We start from the raw sequence: 24,421 nt of genomic DNA on the forward strand, positions 1-24,421 counted from the left end.
AAAAAATTATAAGAAATAAGTCAACTTTAGATTGTTCATAGACCAAATATTTGTTCCAGCATTTAGAAGAAAAAGAAAACGCACATTGCTATTTTCTGAATTTAGTTGAGTTGAGGACTTCATAGGAAGAAAACAGTTGACTATTTATTTTAGGGTAAATTTCACTTTAACCCCTCAATTTTGCATTTTTTGACATAAGTACATTTTCGTTCCAAAAAAAAATTAATAACAGTCCCTCATATTTTATTTTGGTTTTAGTTTAGCCCACGTTATTTTTCATTTTTATTTCAGTTTGATCCCTTAGGTAGTCAAACTGTTTAACAACTTATATATATTTTACTCCAAATGATACAATTAACATTTTTATATATTCATATTTAAAATACTAATACAATTTTATTTATTTATTTATTAACTAATCCATTTCTTCATAAGATATCTATATCTAAGACAATTATATTATAAAAATCAAAATTGTCATTTGCCAAAAAGTGCTCGTATAAAATAATAAATTGGTTATCTATATATGAATTGGAAGAAAAATATTAAAGTGTCATTTTTAGGTAAGATATATTAGTTTGCTATCAGTTTGATTTACATAGGGTACCAAAATGAAATAAAAATAAACTGTGGAAGGGTGGGGAAATATTTCAAAATAAAAACTACTATAAAATCTACACTTTATTTTTATCAATATTTTCAATTCCGAAACATGGGATGACATAAATCAAACCAAATTCATGAATCATGATAATTAACTGTCTCAAACCAAACCAAGAAATACATATATAAATATATATATCATTAACAAAGACTATACCCTAAACATAGTAGGTGACTTGTCCTAGTTTAATAACTTCTTGCATATATTATAATAGCCTTCACGTAATATGATAAAAGCATGTGTATTTAATAAGATAATGAAAAAAAGAGAATACCAATTACAAAAAATAAAATAAAAACTAAGCATTGGTCAGCCCAACTGACAAATGACATCGTTACATGTATCCATCATAAATAAAATTTTAAAAAATTGTCATTTCCATATAATTAGGTCAAAGTATTCAATCATAATGATAAAAATCCACCTCTCCTCAATGTGTTGGCATATCTAAATACCCACCAAACGCAAACAACTCACCACCTTTGAAATTGCCACATAAAATATCATATATTTCCCTGCTTCCTACGGTTTGGCCAAAACAATAGACAGCTCAAAATGTAATTTTCATGCTACTAGGAAAACATAATTCCAATCCCGAAATCAAAACTTTTATTGAAGGTTTTTCCAAGTTGAGCAACAGCCTACGGGAAAAGACCTAATGGTACATTCTACATTTTGGTACAATCAATTTTGCCAAAATTGTCTTTTTCTCAGTTTCAATTTTTTGTCAGAGTACAATATTTGATCCACATGGCTTTTTATATAGACGAGTATGACCCAATTTGTACCCAAAGATCTCTAAACTAGGCTGAGTGAGAGAGTTTTATGTGTGGGGTACGTAAACTTCATCTGGTTGAGGTATTACTATAGCAGTAGTACTAACTTATGTATCTAAGCTACATTTCATTATTTTCTATCTAACTAATAAATTCCATAGCCACCAGGACTTTTTGTAGGGATGGAGAATTTCAGGAAAGGGAAATAGAAAGTGCTACGTCTCATCTAGTAGCTCTCTGCCTCATCCATTTTGTGGCTGACCACTTTTCTCCGCCCAGTACCTCACATCCTCCATGTAAGCTATTTGGATCTGATTCTCCATCAAGACCCTGAAACCAATAACAGAAATGGAAAAAAAATAATAATAATCTGAATTCAACGCCTAGAGATTAAGGAAAAACAACCAAAAAAATCGCACGAGATCATTAGCCAACAAGGCAAGGCACAAGCTTCTAACACACCTAATAACTAATACTTATTAGCATCTCAATTTTGAAGGCATCACTTTCTAATTTTTATTGTTCAATTTAATAAAATGTACATTTTACCTTGTGTTCTAAAAATGAAGGTTGACCCTATCACTCAAAACAAAACTCTGAGGCTTGGTCTGCCTTAATTAGATTTTCTTAAATATTTTATCTACTTAAGATGAGGTAACCACTAAAATTATTTGAAATGTCCTGCTTCTTACATGTAACTTTCCAGGCATAAATCTGTAAATCATTAACAGCATAATGAAATTTGAAAAGCTATCTACCTCTTAATAATTATAAATCTAATGATTCTTTTGGAAGAAATTGCACTTAAACTGGAGCAAGTGAAAGCAGAATCAGTACTTACCTAGTATTAGAACAATTACAAATATTTTTGAGCCATTTTAAAGTTGTCACTTCTTATAGAATTAAGGGCCCTACAAGCTTTGGAATTCAATGTTCAAAAGGACTCATTATGAGGATCAGCTAAAGTTTCAGTCAAAGATCAGGAAACTAACCATGCTCCAGAAAAGTATTGCATCTCCTTTAATTGGTTTCACAGATAAACCTTTGACAGTTTTTCCACCACAGCTACATTCACCAGTACCAGCCTGAGATTATTCACACATGACAAAACACAAAAGTAATGGTAAGTTTATCTCGCAAAACAATATACTAGTAGGAACATGACGAATTAGAAAATTATACACAAAAATCCCATGCCAAAATAAACAATTTACAAGTAGGAACGCAAAGATAACATGCAATTAGAAAATTATAAACGAAAATCCCGAGTTAAAATAAACTTCAAATGGGTTAATGATTAATTACCCACAAGTAGACTTAGGCTTTAAGTTCAGGGAGAATAAATGGGGATCGATGACTTGGGCTTCAATGTATATTTTAGGTATAGGTGCAAGCATGCAAAAGAAGGTTAAGGTTATTAATTATATTTCTCTTCACGTCATTTTAGGATTTTTTTATTGTCAAACTTTTGCCCTGGTGTACTTGAATTTCATAGCATTATGACAATAATAGAAACCCTAATTTTCTCCCTCATTTTTTATCATCTCTCTCTTCTCATTCTTCTTCTTTATCATCCTCCACATTATTTTCTATCCTTTCCAATTTTCTCTAACTTTTGCATCTGCAATTAAATAACAAAGCCATGTGGTAGCATGCAGACTTTCTCTAAATAAAATTCCTTCTTTCTTATTATAAATATCCCAGCATGCAAGAATCTACATATGCACATTATAGTTTCAGCAATCATATGAAGGCAGCATGCATCCACGATAACCATTAAATTACAACATCAAATTACAAAAATATATTACCATAGGGAAATATGTTTCTCCTCCCACAACATCTTCACTTAAATACATTAGTACTGTTGCTATTCGCTGGCCACCACGCTTCAAGTTAAACTGTCAAAAAAGAAGGAAATTAGCTAGTTTTTTCACATTAGAGTAGAGGATTCTATCATGACTGCTAGAAAAGCAAAGGGCTGTACCAAGTAACTAAAACGTGCAATGGAAGGGGGAAGTACTCACAGTGTCAGAGAAGTAGTCATGATGGGGTTTGTAAAACTGACTCTTTTCGTACCTGCGCTGCTACGTATGTTAGCCTTGATACTAAAAGATATTGGTGTTTCTGTTCTAACACTAGCATGTTGGTGAATATTATGCTCACCTTAGGACTTGAATCAGCTCCCCATTTTCTATTGGTATTTGCGCATAGACCGAAATGCGCTTTTCAATAGCCTTATGAAGGACAGATAGATACCATAAGCATCACTCATAACAGCTTAAGGGGAATAAATACAAACAAAAAAGAAGCATTTTGATATCATCTATTGGATACATGGATCAGGACAGAAGATACAATCATCAAATATTAGGAAAATGAAAACTCTGGCATAATAAACTGCAACATTGATTTTTCTTTTCTCCATTCAAGAGCATATGTAAAGTATGATATTAATGGAAAAACATTTTTGAGAGGACCGTGATTAAGAAACACTGCAATGACCAAAGTCACATTGAAATTGAATTAACTCAACAATGAACTAACCTGTATCATTGGATATGTTCTTTCATCAGGATTCAAAAACATCCCAGAGCTTGTCCTGACATTGCTTTTTATTCCCTAAAATTGGAACACAACAAGATGAAGCACAAATCTAACAGGAAAGTAATGAAACTAACTATTTCCATATGAACATACATGTAAAATAATATGAACATACATGCAAAATAATATAACTAGAAACCTTAACTGCCACAAATATTACAATTTATTTATTAGTGAAAAAAAGAAAAAGAAATAAATGCATAAACATTTCGTAGTTATTCCCTCAGGTTCCTCTGCTTTGTGAGAATCATTTGCAGAAGTTCCTTATACTGAGATCCTTATATACTTTGTATGGAAATTATTATATTTAAAATAGTAAGATAATTTGCAGACATTTTTTTATAATGAAGATATGTTATTTGCATAAAATTTAGAAAAAAAAAAGTTAAAAAACACAACTGAAATTAGAAAGTTCTGATTAATTTTATGATTTATATGATTATTCAGGGACATGGTTTACATGTACATTTAATAACCTATTTATGAAGATATTGAAAGAAAACAAATTGAGGAATTAATTTTAAACATTTCCTTTACTCATTATCTTTCATACATACCTTCCCCGTTTTGGTGTCCACAACAGTAGAAGTTGCAAGTCGAGGGAGGGCGATAGCTCTAAGATAGTTACATTCCTGAAAGGGCCATAAAACTTTTAATCCTAATAATAAACATCAGCTTCATATAAAAATAAGATATTCCACCAACACACAAATTAAGCAAAGAATTTTCACCTCCACACTTCCACCAAAGGTCAAAATACTTAATACATATGGCCAGGTAACACTAACAGACTCAGCATTTAGCCACTTCAGATTAATCACTCAATGTGGAAGATACAAAAAGAAAAGATGAAGAAAAAATTTGGAGAGAACAATGCTCCATTGGCTTTGATATATAATATGCATTACATATGATACAAGTGTGTATATACGTGCCCATGTAGAGAGAAAGAGAACCTCCATTGATTCCAGACTGATTTTTGAAATAAGCATGCTTTCAAAACCCAATAGCAATACCACGCAAAACAAATAAAGTAACTAAATGTATTGAAAGGTCAGTCAAACCCATGATTCAACACGAAATACTGAAGCTAATGTTCAAGATATACATAGCACCTAGAAGAATTTATAAACTTCATGCACCAATAGACATGCAACCAAAATTATTTTTAACTAGAAGAATTAACTCTGTTTAGCCATAATCTTTCATTAATTAGAACACAGCTAATTCAGTAAACCCTTAGCGATAAAAGCAAGTCTACATTCACAGTTTTCACATATCAACTACATCAAAGCCATTCACCCAAAAAAGGAAAAATCAACTTCATCATCGCTAGACAAGTTCAGGTGGTACCAATAATTTGTGCTCTCCTAAATTATATCTCTTTTCCTTTTGAAGGTACAGATTGGTTTGATGCCAACGTTCTATACTGCCACTTAAAACCATTTACAAGAACAAGGATATTTTCCTACCCATTTGTTTTTGGCAGAGGTGTAACCATGAAGATGATCTGGAAAATGGTTATTTTATCTTTCTGTCAAGTTCTATAGTGCCATTTAAACATAGAACCATTTACAAGAACAAGGATATAATCCTACCATTTGTTTATGGCAGAGGTGTAACCCTGATATTTTCCTACCCATTTGTTTTTAGCAGAGGTGTAACCCTGAAGATGATCTAGAAAATGGTCACTTTATCATTCTGTTGAGTTCTTGTTTATCATTTTCACAGTTTATCATTTCTAACAATCAAAAAAGGAACTTGAATTCCATTCTTAAACTTCAGAAGATAACAACTGCTTTTTCAACTCTACGCTTTCATTTTATTAAATATAGTAGGGCTTTAAAGAAAAAGTAGGCGGTTCGTATATGATTCAACCCTTTATATTAAGAGTGGATAAATTTCCATTTCATTAATTAGCAAATATGTACTCCTTAAAAAATAAAGCTCATGAATATTGATAAAAGATAACGTCCTAACATCAAGAAAAGACGACTACAATACATATATTAAAAATGCATACCTCCATACTCAGAAAGTTGTGAAGCACAATAATACGAGGTGACCAGCTAATTACTTCAGGCTTGACCTACATCGATATGATAAGAAGCAAAAATTACATTAAAGATACGAGAATCAAGGCACATAAAACATTTTCCACCCCTCTGCTAAAAAACACAACTTCTAGAACCATTTCATGGAGGGAAGAAAATGAAATGTGGCATTTTCCATATGAACACATACAAAAAGCAAGGAAGAATAACAATAAGGTCAAAATTTTATCATGTATTCATGTGTCTATGTAGGAGGCGTGAGGGGCAGGGAAGAAGAGGGGGAGGAGGGCCCCGCGTGGGGGGAGGGGGGGAAGAGAGAGAGTAACATAGTATCCCTATCTTTGGTAAGATAATTTTTACAAAGGGACTGTCAAGCACTAAAAATGATGACCATAAATCCACTCCCAGTGCTATTAATAAAAAATGTTCCACCTTCACCACCTATTAACTCTGAAGACTTTGAAGGACTACCAACCATCATATTGTCAGAAACTAGGAAACTTTCTTTTTAAGTGTTTTATCAAGATTTATTTGAACGCATGTCAACAGAACAGAAAATGTTGTATTCACAAAACATAACGTGTAATTTTTGCTGATATTTCAAGATTTAAGACAGTTTTTGTACCCAACATGCCATATCCGTATTAATATGCAACATGATGGCCATGTTCACATTTCGTAGAATGTTACTCTACCACACAACTGAAAGCATGCAGACCACAACTAGCAGGGTTCCACTATAACATACCATGCAACTAAAAGTTCCATAGATGTGGTATAAAGTAGTACCAAATTTAATTTACCAAGAATAAAGTAGTTATTAGACACAAACTGCGAGAATAAAATAAGAACAGGTCCTAATCATGTAGCATGGGCAAGAACACCTAAATGACTACAGATAGAAAGTGATGTTCTTATTATTTTAATATCTCTGCAGAAATATCAAATTAACTTTCTGTTTCAAGCTCAGTCAAAGATTTAAAGCATTGTCTTCATCCTTGGAAGGAATAAAACAAATCTTTGGGACATTAAAAATTAGACATAAATTGTTGAAAACTTAATTGCAAACATACATATCCAAGACGTAAAATTTCTGCATCTTTGTCATCACTCCACCGCTGAATACCTGAAAATTGAATATGCGAAAGAAATAAATCAGTCAAAATAAACTGAATATGCAAAAGTAAAGGAACAAATTAGATCCATTTGATATGCAATCCTTTTGACAAAGCTTGTGCTTATTCTATATGTCCTTAAGAGAAGCGTTGTTTCAAAAACTGAAATCCCATTGGCCAGGGATCATTTTGATAGAATGCTGTAATAACTGAAGACCATTTATATTGACTGTCCTTCAATCAACATGTTGCTACAGTTGAAACAATATGTCAAACATACCAATGGTCAAAACAAAACAAAATGTAAGTCCAAACACTTTACTAGGCATTGTCCAATGAAAACCTTAGAGCATCTTCAATGGAAACGTGGATTGCTATCTATGTAACATAGAAATTAAAAGTGAATCTTGTTTCCAATGGCGCTGTCCAAAAAGGCTATTAATTAATTACATTCTTTTAAAAAAAATTGACTTTTCAATGAAAATTTTGTTTCTAAGGAAAATTTACAACGTGAACCTCTAGAAGTAGACATTCACGTTGACAATATCTATGTCATATTAGATAGACATTCATTCTACACATTAACCCTGAAGGGCATGTTAGTTTTCACAGTCCGTATTTCAATTGGAGATGCTCTTTAGATCCTCAATAACATACCCATCATTTTAGCCACCCATACTACCTTTCAAAACAACCTAAAATTTACAAAATTAGTCGTAGCCCAGAGTTTTTGGATATTAGTTTTCCACAGAACAGGCCACCCTTTGACCTTAAAACCTAGTCATTCAAGTCCTAAATTTCTAATTCAAACTACAAACCATGCTTTTTCTACCACTAAAATCCCTGAAACGACAAGTTTTATGAAGGCTAAAGTGACAACAGTGTATAGTTGTTAAAATCAATCATAAAAGTTTAAGATGTTATGAATTTGGTCCAACTTGTACATCAAGCTTGAATGGAAAGAATATTAAAATCCTTATAGCAGTCCCATAAAGTTTATAGCATTGGATTATAGTCATTTTCTTTTTCTTGGAAGGAGCAGCTAATGCAAAATAAATATGTCAACAAAATAGCAACTACAATTTGAAACTTTATTGAAGTGCAAAACTATATCTTCTTAAGTAAAATCAAGTTTTGGAATAAGTGTAGTTCTTAATATATCTTCTATGTGAAACTACAAAAAGAATACAAACCTCTGGGAAACCCAATATAGCTGTCAATTTGACTTCTGTGTATTCTTTGCCAAGTTGGAAACTCAGAACCTATAAAGGAAAAAATTTGTAACCAAGACATGGAATATTTAACAATAAAACAGATATAACTTAATTTGACACATAACCAGAAGAACCAAGAAAAACTTATGGAATCAACATAATATAGTTGATGGGTTTCAATGCAAAAATTAAGCGAAGAGAAAATGACAACAAAGTTGCTGTAAACAGAGTAAAAGATAGGGAAAATTAAATGAGAACACAGGAAAAAGAAAAGCACACATTGAGGAGGTAAAGTGTACCACCACAACAAGATTATTAGCCCAACAACATATTCCTGGAACCCAAATAAGTAGATCAAAATGGAAAAGTAATTAAATATGAGAAAAGCAATAAGATACAGAGCATTCAGATTAAAAGCTGTTCAAAGCAACTATTACTAAAAACGTTTAATCAATCCTTTCATGAAAGCAAGAAAAGCATTAAAGTTTAACAAAGAGAAGCCTTCAAATTATGGAAAAATCAAGATAAGCTCAGATAATAAATGGACACAAGGTGCACAATCTCTTGAAAAAACATCGCAAATTACTCATGGATGACTACACCACTTTTCCAAAACAATGTTCAAGCTGTTTTCGGTCTATTTAATGGTAAAAGTTACGTTTCTGGATCAGTAACTGCTTTCACAATAAAAGATAAATGGTAATACATATTTCATTCAAAAGCTTGTAGCATAAGGTTTCCAAAAGTAGTGGTTCAGTATGATAAGTAATGAATTAAGTTTCAGGTGTTATATATATATATATATATATATATATAATTTTGCTGTAAAAAATGTATGGCCCCCTCCATGGTATGTCAAGCAATATGTTGCCCGATGAAGGTTTACCGCAACATGTCGTCTGACATTAGGTATGCACACTATGGAGGGGAGCAGGCTCTTTCTAAAGCATAACTGTAAATGTGTGTGTGTGTGTTTGTGTGTGTGTGTGTGTATATATATTTGGTAGAACAATTGAAATATATTTAAAGAAAGAGAAAGTATGACTATGATGCATATTGTATGGAAGCTACATGCATTATGGCTAAACTGTGCTCAATAACTCAACCAATATTCAATTTTGGTTGATCCTGACAACTTTATTTTACATCAATGATAAATAAATAAATAATCAAATGAATAGACAAAAAGAGTGGTTATCATTTTCACAAGAGTAAGCCAAAGAATTAGAGTTCATCTGCATGCTATGCTCACTCACTTAAAGTTAATTATTCTTGGACCCCCAGTATCCATTGACTGTCTTTGAAACTCACTTCTTTTTTTTTTTTTATCATAAAACCACTTAGCCTCATGCACAATTTTCTTTGCAAACTATTTATGAGAAAAGATACATACTGGAATAAGAGTACTCTAAAATTTCGTAAAAACCAACAGAATAGAAGCATAAGGCAAAAACGTACAACGACAAAATCACAACATGAGAATGACAAACAAGAATGAAGAGAATAGAGAACTACATAAAGTAAGAAAATTTATCAAATCGAAGATACCATATGAATCTTCCAGTCTATGTATAAACGCCAATTGAAACAATGCACCTGCAATTCCAGAAGAAAAACATAAACAACAAATAAATAAATACATTTTTTTTAAGTCCTTGAAGATTAGTACGGTTCATTAAAGATCTCACAAGAGTGTTGACTAAGCAATTTCATAATTCTACTAAAACCATAAACTTTAAATAGCTTAACAACTAAAATCAGTCCATGATTTACAAAGGAATTTAGTTTTTCTTGTATGGCTAGAAAAAAAAGAAAAAGAAAAAAAAAATTGAGAAGAAATCTATAAAAGATAGAAAGCACTAGAATTGCATAAACCTTTCATAAATTCTCAAACAAATGCATCAAAAAGTCCCAATCACAACTCTAAACTCTTTAAAAAAAAAAAAAAATTGCTGAGAATAAATCTATAAAGAAAGCACTATAATTGCATAAACCTTCCATATATACCTAAACAAATGCATAAAAAAAAATAAAAATAAAAAATCTCAATTACAACTCAAAACTAAAAACAAAATCAAAAACAAAAAATTCAGTCTACGCTTCACCTAATATAAATTATTCGCTCGGCTTATATGCAATTGTGATTGAGATGACAGAAAACGAAAATGATTCACAAAATAAAAAATCTAAAAGGAAAAAAAAAAAAAAAGGACAGAAAAGTTAGGAAGAATACCTATAATCATTCCTATAGTGACGAATGTAAGGAGTCCGAAAACAATCCTCATCGCGACAGCCATGGCTGACAAAAACCACGAAGAAGAAGAAGAGAAGTAGATCGCTTTGATATGAATGAAAACAGAAACAAAAACTAATACTGAAAGAGAAATTGTGTGAAAAAGAAAGCGTTAAGAGAGACCAAGATAGAGAGAGAGAGAGAGAGAGAGAGAGAGAGAGTCACTACGACTACTACTAATACACCTATACCTTTCTCTTTCTCTCTTAGTCTTTTATTAGTCTTTAACGCCCATGGTTTTTCACTTTCATTTCCATTTTTAGTTTCTATTATCATTCTTTTTCTATTTTCTTTTTTTCTTCATTCCGGTTTTCTTTTTTTCTTTTTTTCTTTTTTTCTTTTTTTTTTTTTTTTTTTTTTGTCTTTTCGGAATTCGTATGACTGGGTTCGTTGACTCTCGTTGTATTTCTATGAATGACGCGTCCTTCACATTAATCTCGGACCTTGTCTTTTCCGACTTCTTTTTTTTTTTTCGTTTTTTTTGGAATAATATTAAAATTTTCTTTTTTGGTTTTTCTTGTAAAATACCAAAGAAACTTTTATTTATTTTCCAAAAAAAAAAAGGGAAAATATATATTTTTTCATTTTTATAGGTAAAATATTAAAATGAGTTTTCTTAGAATTTAAAAAAAATTAAAATATTCTGCTTTTCTTTTTTTTGAAGAAAAATAGTATTACGTATTAGAAAAATTAATCAAATAGGTGAATCCCAACTTAACTACATTAATTATAGATTTTATTGAAAATATTGATTTATTGTTTGAGTGTTCGAGTGTTGTTAATGATTATTATTAATTTATATGGTAAATTTTTGTTAAAATATTTAATTTTATTATTTTTATATTAAAATTTTAAAAATAATTTTTTTAATGTAATCAATTAAATTGTTATTCGATATACAGGTTCATAATTATTGAACATAATTTAAATCTAATCCTGCATTTTTTTCCTTTAAAATATACATCTAGACTCGAGTTATACTGTTGTTTCACAAATTAAAAAAATGACCTTTTTTACAGTCAAAATTATAATCTTTTGCATATATCATTTTTTTAAATCAATTGCTATTGCTAATTCTACTGTAGGCTTTCAAATTTTAAATTTAAAATGTTACAATTTAGGACATTAGTTTTTGTCTTTTTTTATTTAATTACATTTGTCTTCTTCTTTTTTCTTCTTCTTTTTTTTTTATTATTTGCTTTGCCAACTTTTAGTAAACTTTTAAAACTATTCAAATATTGTTAATTTTTATTTTTCAATTTTAACTTTTTTATTGATTCTTTTAATAATATAAATTTAGTTAATTTAATCACTTAGAAAAGTAGGATTTTTTGGGCTTGAATATAATAATATGAATAAATATTTTTGAATAAATATAATTATTTATAAATAAATCTCTGAATAACAGTTGAAAAATAACTTTTCTACTTTGAATAATATAAATATGTCCAAAAAAAATAGACTCATATAATAAAAAAACAAATTTATATTTTGTTGTTAAAGTTAGTTTTTGTTTAAAAAATTTAAATACGTAAGTTTCCTAACCAAATCTTGTATAATACTAATACAATATAATTTATTATATAATTATACAATTCAATACGGTATGACATGATTAATACATCATAATCCTCCATACAAATGTATCACGAGTTAAATGTCATTTTTGAAAATATCTAACTGGACCAAAACACAATAATTAAAAAATTGAGAGCTTAAATTACATTGATATTTTAAATTTGAGAGTTTAAAACACAATTTTCCTGAAAAAAAAAAAAAAAGGGCCTCATTTAATTTTCACTTAATTTGTTCTCAAACCTTTTTTTGTCTTGAAACAATTTCCTACAGAAACCTTGCATAATAAGAAATCACTTTCTTTTTTTTTTTTATTCTTTTGCTAAAATTGGCCAGATTAAATCACTAAAGCTCAAATTGGTTGCTTATTTTAACCATATGTGTTTAAATCAAAACTATTTTTGGATCAAAATTGATAGAAAAATTAAAAATAACATTAACAATAAAATTATTTAATGTAACAAGTAAAATTAACCTAATGGTAAACCCTCTAAACCCACATTTTAAGGCTTTATGGATTTGAAGGGAGTTAAAAATTTTAAATGAATTTATTGATTTTCATAGAATTCCATAGAATCTATACAAAGTCTGTGGTAATTCTAAACAAATATATGAAATCTTTGTTATAGGGGATGAAGAGGATGCATTTGAAGCACAATGTTTTATTTCTACTTTTTCTTTTAAAATTTCACTAAATCCATTAAAATTCATAAGTTTTTAAAATACTTTAAAATCAATAATATTTTAAATAGCTCTAGATTTTTATGAAATTCTATAAAATTGTAATTGAACAACTTGATTCAATTCAGTTTTTTAGTATCATAACTAACATCAGAATTTTTTTTTTAGCTTTTAAATTACATTAAATGCTAAATTTAAAATTATATTTATCAATTATAGGGTTTAAACAAAAAATATTTTTTCTAAATAAAATTTTATTATCTCACTAAATCTATATTTTATTATTTTTGAATTTTAAACTTTAAATTTTAATGTTATCTAAAAGCTAATAAAGAAAAACTTTATAATGAAATTATCGAGTCATTCTAATATGAGTCTAACTTCTTAATTGAATGGCAATAAAGCATCTTCAACGACTTTGTTTATTATTAGATTTTTTTTGCCATATAAAAAAAAAATAGATAGCCACTTAAAAAAAAAAAAAAAAAAGCTGTAATGGATTTGTCTAAATATCATATTAAATCGATGTGATAAGACCCAAAAAAAAAAAAAGGGTTTATCAAACATTAAAATTTTTTTTTAAAAAAAAAAATTCCTTAAAAAGTTAATTTTATTTAAAAAAAAAGAATAAAACTTGTGTAATTAATTAACAACCATAAATACAATTTTGCATATTAATATTGAATAACAAATTTTAAAAAGATAGTCTATTAATGTTATTTAAATTTTAACAATGTCAATTTTTATATTACCCAACTAGTAATCTAAATTCATATTGAACATGCTTTTAAATTTTAATAGGCTTTCCAAAAGTCTATTGAAATTTAAATTAAATATTCCTAAACATATATGAATTTCATTAAAGTCTTAATTAAATACTCATAAACTTTTAAAATCTTTTGAAATTTATTAGATTCGGAATTAAATACATTGTTTCAAGTTATATTCCCTCATTTTTAAATTAAGAAAGTATTGCAATACTTACCAAAAAAAGTAAATATCAATATTTAATTCTATCAATTTTATTCCCAAAAAAATGTATAAATATATTGTTTATAAAAATACCCAATTTGGATTTTAATCAATTTCATCAAATTCTAACAAAGTTTTTGAGAAGGGATAATTTGATACCATACAATAGTTTTGAAAGGATTAACCAACCAAAAAGAAAAAAGAAAAAACAGTTTTGAAACTTTCAAAAAGGGTTAACGATAGAAATTGGAATATGGATATTAATAAAGGAATATTTTTATAATATTTTCAAAATTATTTCACATGATCAACCTAATCCATCCAAAAGCCAAATTGGATAGTGTTAAAAACCAAATCCAAATTAATCATTTTGGACTTTTTTTTTTTGCAAGATTGCTTGGATTATATCAAAATTGTAGTTTCCAACATGAAAGCATAACCTATAAAACGAAGGTTAAAAAAACAAACACATAAAACAAAAAACAAATTCAGAAATAATATAATATCAACACAACCGTCTTTGCTATTTTAAAAAATAAATATAATATAATAATAATAATAATAATAAAGCATAAGGACAATAACACTAAATGCCCGCAAACTATACTGTCAATAACATTTAAATCCTCAATTTATTATTATTATTATTATTATTTTTTGTATAAATTGATTTTTGAACTTGTTAATTTGTAGCTACTTAGTCCCTAACTAACTTTCTATCAAGAATTCCGTTATATGAGGGACCAAAATGATATTTTTATACAGCATAGGGACCACATGTGCAATAAACACTAAAAATACATAAATAATATTTTTAAACATATTTTTAAATAATATATTGAAAATTATTTAAAAATATTAAAAATGATTTTTTAATAAAATCATGAAAATAAAAATGGAAAATAACTTTATTGTTTGAAATGTTTTTTAAAAAGATAAAAATTTTAAAACCGTATAAATTATTAGTTAATAATTTTTTATTTTTAAAATCAAATGTCATTTAGTGAAGTTTCTTCTTGCTTCATTTATTTAATAATTTTTTTTTTATAACTTATGGTAATAATTTATAAACAATTTAAAATTTTATATTGTTTTCTATTTTATATTCTCTCAAATAATTTTAAAAATTTAGTACTCATACTTATGCTGAGAAGTCATTGATTCAAGGCATACTTAGGCTGAGACGTCATTGATAGGGATGTCAACGGGACGGGGCGGGGTCGGTTTTTAAAATCCCGTTCCCGTCCCCGCGAGGAATTTTACATCCCATCCCCGCGATTTTCTCCGTTTTTTTAGGTGCGGGGCGGGATCGGGAATTTTGCGGGGCAAGGACGGGGCGGGACGGTTTTCCCCATTTTGTTTTTTAATTGATATTTTTTTTAAAAATTTATATAAAAAAATTATTTTATGATTAAAATATAAAGAAAATGACTACAATGCAATAAAAATATAATAAAATACATTAAGGAACAAATTTACAATTATAATAAAATACATATTTAGAAAAATAAATTAAAAAAAAGAAGAAAATGATTTTACATAAATAAAATTTTATAAAAAAAATAATAAATAAATAATATATATATATATCGGGGCGGATTCGGGGCGGGGTTATTATTCCCCGTCCCCGGCCCGTTCCCGACTCGGTTTTTAGGTATTTGCCCCGAGCCCGCCCCGCATCTCCGAATTTTCGGACAAAAACCACCCCATTAGGGGCGGTGCACCACGGTTTCGGGGATGAGCGGGGTAAATTGACATTCCTAGTCATTGATTCAAGGCATTGAGCTGAAGGGAAATTATTATAAATGGTTAAAAAAATTCAATTTTTTCTTTTTTATTTTTTAATTCAAAAATATATTTTAATTACAATAAATAAATGAAGTATATTAAAAAAAATTAACTAAATGGCATTTGATTTTAAGAATAAATTTTGGAAAATAAGATATACATAGTTTTATATTTTTATCTTTTTATGATTTTCTAGGACGAAAAATATTTTTTGACATTTTTAAATAATTATTGATAAACAATTATTTTCTATTAAAAATATATATTTAAAAAATATTATTTAGTTTTTTCTTTTTTTTTTTTTTTGTGATCTCTAAATTATACAAAGTTTTACTTTGATCACTAATAATAATAATGGAATTATGGATGAAAAATTAGTTAACAACTAAAGATGTAATAAATTATCAAATTAGGAAGTAGTTTGTCCTTCAAATGATATTGACTTAAATTGATAAACCATTTATATCTATGACTAAAAGATTATAGATTTGAAAAACCAAAATACAAAAAAAAAAAAATAATAATAATAATAATAATTATTGTAAATGTTCCAAAAAAAAATAAAGAAGCAATTAGGGATGTTGGCGAAAATTATTGTAAATATTTCAAAAAAATAAAAAAAGGAAGCACTTTGTCACCCAAAAAACAAAATAAAAATAAAAATAAAAATTACAAGACCAAATGTTACTAATAATATAATTTAGAAACCTCTAGTAACATTATCTTTAAAACAGAATCACAAAAATATGTAATCTTTGTGAAAGCAGCTCCTTACCGAAATAAAGTTTTGTTCATGGTTGTGAAGGAATTTGGGAAGGAACTCTCTCCATACAGGAACAATTAGTGACAAAACTACTGTTTCCTCCACTTATTTTACAAAGATTTGAATGGTCACACCCCAATAACAATTAAAAATTAAAAAATTGCAAAGGCTATTCAATGCGGAGCTCCATCAGTTTTCATCAATGCTGGTGAATATGGCTGCCAAAACAATCCCCTTTTTTTTTTTTCTTTTTTTTTGGGTCATTATTCTAGAACCTCATTCTACAATGCTAAAGAAGAGAAGATCTTTTATATCTTAAATATCCATAAACAGTGCCTGCTAAAAAGCATTGCTGCAATTTGATGCTGCCCACAAAATGTTACCCGGAATAAGGTACAAATTTGATTTTCTACTCAACAGTTGGAAAAATCAAAGGCGGATAAGAGCTCTCTTAGTCACTAGAAATAATGGGTACCAAAAAAAAATAAAATAAAAGCAAAAAAGAAAGAACAGAACAGCATCAGGTCCTGATAATCTACTACTCTCCGACGGTCATTCCGAATCCAAATTTGTAATCTTTCCTCTTGTGATCCAACTGCGAGGGGAACAAAAAAAATATTTCAAAATGAGAAAATTAACAATACAGGAAGGACTACAAAAAGCAACAGTCTGAATAAGACAGGTTAACCACACAATCACAGCCAAGGATGATCAAAGAACCTCGATACGCATATTGGGTGTTTCCCTCCGTTCGTGCCAAGTTTTTCATATAAACAATATTAAAGGTATAGTTGAAGGTCTTAGTAAAAGAATGGTTGCCCTATTTGCTGTATATAGACATGAATAATCAAAAAGTTGATCCTTACCTCTGCAGAAAGAATAAAATGAAGACCCATACTTAATCGCTCTTCCAGATAAGCAGACGTCACACCATTGGAATCTATCTTTCCTCTAAGACGGCACTGTAACAACAATAACAAAAGTCAAGAAGACTGATGATTCATGAAATTTTAAAAAAAGACAACTGATGATTATCCATCCAAGCACAAAATTCTAGTCTAGTATCAATTTCTTATGGGAGTAAGAAATCATGACAAGCTCTTTGAGTTGATCCGGAAACAGCAATTTGTCCCACTTTTTCTATTGGTAGGACTAAATTAACCATTAAAAAAAAAAAAGAAAAAAGAAAAACAGAATGAACTGCAGCGAATGGCATGGTGGGGGGAATGAGCACTATTAACTAACCTAGACAATCTCATCAGCCAGACCAATCTATAACAATTACTTGCTGGTTACAATTTTTCTACATTCAATAAACTTTGTCAAATATTATCATCAAATCATAGCGTAACAATCATTCTTGTCCCATATGGGGAACCAATAACACACACACACACATGCACACACATACATAGAACATTAATTTTGACTATTTCTTGCTCACATGGGACCCCAAATATAAGACACTCTTTCTCATTGTTTCTTGTTCATATGGGAACCAATAATATGAGAGTATTTTGTAATTGTTACAAGTTCATATAGGAACCAATAATATAAGTTAATAAACACTGAACAAAAAAGGCAAGTTTTTAATATGCTTGAACAAGATAGCTTGTGGCAATTATCAAACATTAATGGTTTCTGGAGCATTCAGATGCTCAAGATCTATGGCTAAATACATTATTCAAATATTTACCAAAAAGAAATACACTTTTCAAAACCCATAAACAACTATGTGAATCATATTCGCAACAAAATAAATTATTAAGATCTCCAGAATATAACCTGCCGAAGAATATAATCATAACCAAAACTGGTTGTGGCCTCCCTCGTAATGTAGTTGTACATGAAGTCTGTTGCTAGAGAAACCTGTAAGGGAGACAAATATGTAAAAGATAAAGCTTCATTAGAGAAACCTGTAAGGGAGATAAATGTGTAAAAGATAGAGCTTCATAACCAAAATATTTGTTTTTGCCTATCAATTTACTTACCTTCTCGCATACTTTTTGAACATAGGTCAGAGCGACAAGTCCTGTACTAGCAACTTGCCCTGTGGCAACCTGTAAGAAGACATCACATAACCAGTTAAATCCTACTGCATGTCTCAGATATCCATCAAATATATGTGAGAGAGGGATAAAGGATATTTAAACACAATTAAGAGAGGACAAGCCAAGAATAATTCTTTAGTAATTTCTAGGTCTACTTATTTGAAAAGACTTATAAAAAAAATTCCATAATCAAGAATAATTACATAAAGCAACTGAATTTTAGGGTAACTTTTAGGTCTTCATGCACCACCTTCCTGATGGAAGATTTAGAACATGTAAGAAATATAGATTATTACATAGAATAACTACATAATTAGAATAAAAATAACAAAAATTGCGAAGGCAAAAAAATTTAGCCACAATGATCATATAGCATTTCATGTAACAAACCATCTTGTCTGTGTTGTATCTAGCAGCATATCCAACACCAGACCTTCGAGGCTGACCGGCCCAAAACACTTCGCCACCCAGAGACAGATGGGGAGTCAGACTCTGAAAAACAATAAGCAATTTTGTTTAGAGGGAGAAGCTGCTAATGCAATTGGCTAAACCACATAAAATTTTTGGCACTTCTAGAATGCCATCTACATTAAACTATACTGAAAAGAAAGGTGTGAATAAATGCCACCATGCCAAAAACCTTAGTAGGAGAATAATCAAATACTAGTATTCATGCATCTGGTTCATAAAAATGGAATTAACATACTTAGGTCTTATATCAGGGTTGAAATAAATTGTCTTGTTGCTACTATTAAAACAATCAATTGAAATTCTTGACAAATCAATGAGAAAAATTATAAAGACGAAAAGAGGACACCACTCTTTCACGTTAGACAGTGAAGAATTATGTGTTTCCTAAACCAAAAACACATTCCCAATTAAGCATGGGGACCTCTTCATCATAATCATATATTCATGAGAAGAAATTTTTTAACGCAAGATTCTAGACAATCCAAATTAAGATTAGATATGCAGACCTTCTTTTGTAATGCATTATATAAAGCCAACAGCTTACCTGAATGTAATTTGCCCCCAAATATGCACCATTCCCTATTTGAAACTGTGTTTTGTAGTCTCTGCCCTGTACCGATAAAAATGGGTTCATAAGTGGTTCATAAGTTTGGAAAAGCATTACATTTTATAAGTTAAAAAATATAGCTCAGAAAAATTACCAAGTATACACCAACTCAAATTAAATAACAATACTCATATATAAAAATAAATAAATAAATAACCAAAATGTGTATGCAAATAATTTGGCGGTGTCAGCGATGAAAGTGAAAATGATACTAAAGATAGCACAACCAATTAATCAACAACTTGAGGCTCTGATCAACTTAGTTCTTGAAAAGTATAAATGTATTAAAAGCAACGTGTAACTCTAAGTATCTATCTAATGGATGTACCAGATTCAAAGGTTGCTATCAATGTCATTATATCTGAGAGATCAGATAACAGAAACTTACCATATAGTAATTGTACATGTCCTAAAACAAGTAGAAGAACTAAAATGCTGCTATAAGTTCACTGGATGTGAAAAGAAAGATGCAGGAAATACCACTTTATGAACAAATCATTTTTTCTTTTGAGATCAATCATAGAAAGGTTGTTAGAGTAGTTGCACATAAAACACCAATTGACAAGTACAACTGCCCAATATAATTGAAGAGTCATTAAAATCTTCCCTTTAACAAAGTCAAAGGTGAAAAAAGACATCATGAGTGGCACATTTACATGCCAAATTTCCTGGCATGGCAACAAATACAGTTGAAGACAGTTAAAACTAAAGCCTATAAAGAAAGATTTTATACAAAGCTTCTTATGGCCAAGCACACTCAACCCTACGAAGTCATCTCTTCTCTAAACCTCTCATGGTTGCATCATAATGTTTTGATAAAGTCCAGAACCACCGTTAGCTCCTAATCGTTCATACTTCTCATAAACATCAGATTTTAATAAACAAGTTGGACAATACCTCTTACCAGCCTACTTGATACCAACAACAAATGCAACACAACCACAGACAATAATAACAATTAACAAAGCTATTAAAAACCACTTGTAAATGAGCACTGCAACACAAGCACACTAACAAATACTAAAGCAATTTAAACACTTGAAAATTAGCACATGTAGACATCTACTACAATAGGAATTTAGTGTCTCTCTCCCTCTACCCCTCCCCCTTCCTCTATACTCTCTCACTTTAATGTGTTTATTTATATTATTGAAATGGAAATGAGAATCTGAAACATAACCTTCCCAAAATTAGTGAAGTGTAATATATTTTCACAAAAACAGAACAGTACCTGGTAATCAAAATGGATCATGCCCTGTGACATATGTGGCTCCTTGACAAGCTGGAAAGGAACACGAGAAAAAGTTAATCAACTAGCTTACAGATGACACTTCACTGTCAACATTGCATCAATCTTTTTTCATATTACCTGTGCATTAGCCTTCAAAGCAAGATTTTCTGTCAAATCGCACTTCACTCTTGCAGTTACCCTCCCATCAGTCGCTACTCTCCCGAAAAGCATCAACTATAAGACACAAATCCATGCCACGCAGTTCACATGAAACTTGTTATGAACATAAAAAGGTCAAGAAAGGACAACTTAAATTAAGTGCTCAGTCACCTTTGGGTCAATAAAGTTGGCGCCAAACTCATAGTTAGAAATGGGGATTTTAACGACTTCAGAAGACTGGGAAGGTATCTCCGATGGTCCCATCGACAAACTGGTTTTGGGTTAACAAATCATAGTTATCAACTTATCATCAAGATTCATATTTCAAACAAGGAAAGAGTAACAACAAGTGAAAACAGAACCATATTGAGGAAAGGCCGATACAACCTGTGACTAAGTGAGAACTTCTGATTTAGTCCTTTAATAAAATCAAAGCGCATCCCCTCAAATAGTTCAGGCTTTAAAGACGCTGCACACACACACAAACACAAAACACTTTCAACATAAGTTTGCCAATACCAGAAATAAGAACCCACCAAAACCAAACGCTGATTTTCAGGAATTATACTTCCTTTCATCCCAAATTCTCAACAATGCAACTCCTAGTACAAGCTCTTCAAACACAAGATCGAAGTATAAGACTATACATCTTTTCTACAATGAGAAACAGAAAATCCAAAACCATCCCCAAGCAAAAATCATATTTTTTACAAAATAAAAGATACCCAATAAAGCAAGAAAGCAATCTTGAACTGAAAAACAATGAATTAAAAAAAAGACTCACTCAAAGCTTCACGATGGATTTCTTCATAGGGTATAGGACAAGGGAGATTCAAGTAATCAACTTTCTCATTCTTTTTCGCATCAGGAATTGCAGTGGCAGTAGCAGAAGCACTAGTATTAGAAGCAAGACCCGCCATTGCTGCTCTCTACTATGCTTTTTTTCTCAATTTACTTCCTTCGGAAAAAAGACGCTAAAGAGCTAATACAGAGAACGAAATCTGAGCTATCTCAAAGAAATATTCAATGAAAAATAATATTCCATATATATATATAGAGAGAGAGAGAGAGAGAGAAGAAGAAGAAGAAGAAGAAAAGGAAATCTCCCTCTAAACCCCAAAAAACGATTTCTTAAATAACAAAAAAATAAAAAATAAGGCTACCATCTAAAACCCTAGACAAGCCCCTTTTTTGGGTTGGTGGTAAGTGAGCAAGTCAATGAGATTGCAAACAAACACGACCCGTTTTATCTTACCCATTGACCCGATCCAGGTCCAGCCCTCTTTGATTTTTGTTTCCCCTAGCCTTGTAAAACACTTTTTTTTTTTTTTTTTTCCAAATTCTAATAAATTTTTTTACAGAATTAAGATATTAAATGCAAGTTCTAACCCGAAATTTGGTACGGTAATTATAGAGGTAGTGAGATCAAAAACATAATTTGTTTTTAATTTTTCTTATACAACATAAATAGAACAACTAGATGATAATATATCTTTACTTACACTTTATTAGAATAGTCTTTTATCTATTAAAAAATGAAGGATAAAAGGTTTTTTTTTTTTTTTTTTCTTTTTCTTAATATGAATTTGATGTTCCACCATCTTATATAAGTATTTATAAGTTACCAATAACCACTTTATAAAACCAGTTGAATCATGGCATGGTGTCCATCATCATTGAAAATCTATAGTTTCTATGCAAGAATTACTTTACATATCAATGGACTTAAATTGGTATGGTTTGCTTTGATGCTAAAGAATAATGTTACAAAAACCAAGATGTTTATCAACTGATATAATATTATCAAATTGGCTTATCTATTATTGAGTTTTAATTATTAATTCAAAAGTTTACTTGTTAATTGTTGCCCCAAAAAAAAAACAGTTTATTAATATTTAGTTTTCTAGTAATTTTTTCAAATAATGTAACTTAGTAATCAAGTTTGGTTTTGTAGTGTGTTAGATGTAATTGAGGTGTGTTTTTTCTATACTTTTCATATGACTATAATTTCTCGGAAAACAATTAACATGAAATAAGTTTAATTTATCTTGTTTTCGTTTTTATCACAAGCTAAAATTAACAATATTTATTTATACAAATGATAAATCTTAAAAGAAGAAGGAAAAAAAAGAAAAAGAAAAAAAAAGAAACCATAATTGAAAAAATAGATCTCCTCAGCAACATTGTTAAGTTTAGACCAAAATTAGGGCCAGCACCAGTCCTCAAATGCCATATGATATCATGTGGTGTTGCAATTGTTGATTGGTGTCAGCCCAGCCGTAGATTTTCTACTTTTATACTTTTAGTAACTTAATTTTTCAAAAAAATTTTCACCCACCACATATATTTGAGCTCTAATTGTTTGTTTATTTATTTATTTATTTTTTAAAACTCATCTGTTAATTTAGAAAATTTCATACATAAATATATTTGTTATTGTGAAGTGCCAAAAACAGTTCCACTAGATGGTCACTTGTATAAAGACATCTTTCTTTATGCCAAAACATGTATTATATCATATACATTGTTTTTTTTTTCATAATAAAACTTGTATTATAAGGAACATTACAGAATTCGACAGTAGTTTTCAAACCCAATAAAATAATACAAAGAAGGTTATACATCTAAATGAAAAAGAGTAAAAAATAAATAAATAATTTGTGAAAGAATGGACATCTCACACAAGGTTTAAAATAGGAGCATATTATTAGAAAAATTTGTTTTTGAACTAAATGAAATACTATATATTAAATTTTATTGAGAAGATTATCCTAATTTACAATAAACACACACACACACATATATATATATATATATATATATAATTAGACTCAAATTATACCTTTTTATATTACCTTAAAAGTTAAAATTTAAAGTTATATTTAAAAAAAAGGGGCATGAATGCAAAATAAACTATATAGTTCATTTTTTTTTTTCGATTATTTCAAACTTATGCAATTGCGAAGGAAAGAGTTCGGCTTGATCTTTCAGCTTCTAAGATCTGTAATAATGGCTGAAATCTTTCAATTTAGGGGACAGGAAATGCAAGTGTAATGAATTGAAAACTCAATATCTTCAAAATGCAAGAAAATCATGAGAATTTCAGAATATATAATTATAACTCTTTGTTGCTAATATTTCTCCGACAACTATCAAATTCAAGATTAAAATCTCTTTTTAATTGCTCTCATTTTTCATGTTGGAGATGTGAAGAATGCTATTTTCATCTACAGAATTTCCCAACACAAACCTCATGAAAACCAAAAGTCTCAATTTTAACAGCAAAACCCATGAAGACACAGAGTAAAGATCCAAATTTTTTTATTCCTCTGCACACACTTCCATTTGATAAACCCCCAAAATAAAGAAAGCATTTTCTAACACACACAAAATTGCAGAG

The 24,421-nt window shown here is 29.6% G+C and overlaps 3 protein-coding genes across 3 annotated transcripts in view; 1 reads left to right on the plus strand and 2 right to left on the minus strand.

Moving 5' to 3' along the window:
• LOC107422148 (putative lipid-transfer protein DIR1) overlaps window positions 1-24,421 on the plus strand; it is a 324,822-nt gene that overhangs the window by 16,408 nt on the left and 283,993 nt on the right. The window lies entirely within an intron of this gene.
• Window positions 1,019-10,921, minus strand: LOC107422165 (prolyl 4-hydroxylase 1). Its single transcript, XM_016031573.4, has 12 exons — window positions 10,664-10,921; window positions 9,979-10,026; window positions 8,410-8,478; window positions 7,175-7,227; window positions 6,071-6,136; window positions 4,605-4,679; window positions 3,988-4,062; window positions 3,607-3,677; window positions 3,468-3,519; window positions 3,252-3,341; window positions 2,433-2,525; window positions 1,019-1,770 (listed from the first exon to the last, which is right to left on the minus strand). The coding sequence occupies exons 1-12, from the start codon at window positions 10,725-10,727 to the stop codon at window positions 1,663-1,665; spliced, it is 864 nt and encodes a 287-aa protein (XP_015887059.3). The 5' UTR covers window positions 10,728-10,921; the 3' UTR covers window positions 1,019-1,662.
• Window positions 16,782-22,187, minus strand: LOC107422164 (mitochondrial import receptor subunit TOM40-1). The gene is made up of 11 exons (XM_016031572.4): window positions 21,806-22,187; window positions 21,409-21,490; window positions 21,193-21,292; window positions 21,001-21,096; window positions 20,863-20,913; window positions 19,569-19,634; window positions 18,944-19,045; window positions 18,494-18,562; window positions 18,288-18,371; window positions 17,369-17,464; window positions 16,782-17,097 (listed from the first exon to the last, which is right to left on the minus strand). The coding sequence occupies exons 1-11, from the start codon at window positions 21,939-21,941 to the stop codon at window positions 17,041-17,043; spliced, it is 939 nt and encodes a 312-aa protein (XP_015887058.2). The 5' UTR covers window positions 21,942-22,187; the 3' UTR covers window positions 16,782-17,040.

Source organism: Ziziphus jujuba, chromosome 3 (assembly GCF_031755915.1).
Source record: "Ziziphus jujuba cultivar Dongzao chromosome 3, ASM3175591v1".
In the NCBI taxonomy this organism is placed as follows: domain Eukaryota; kingdom Viridiplantae; phylum Streptophyta; class Magnoliopsida; order Rosales; family Rhamnaceae; genus Ziziphus; species Ziziphus jujuba.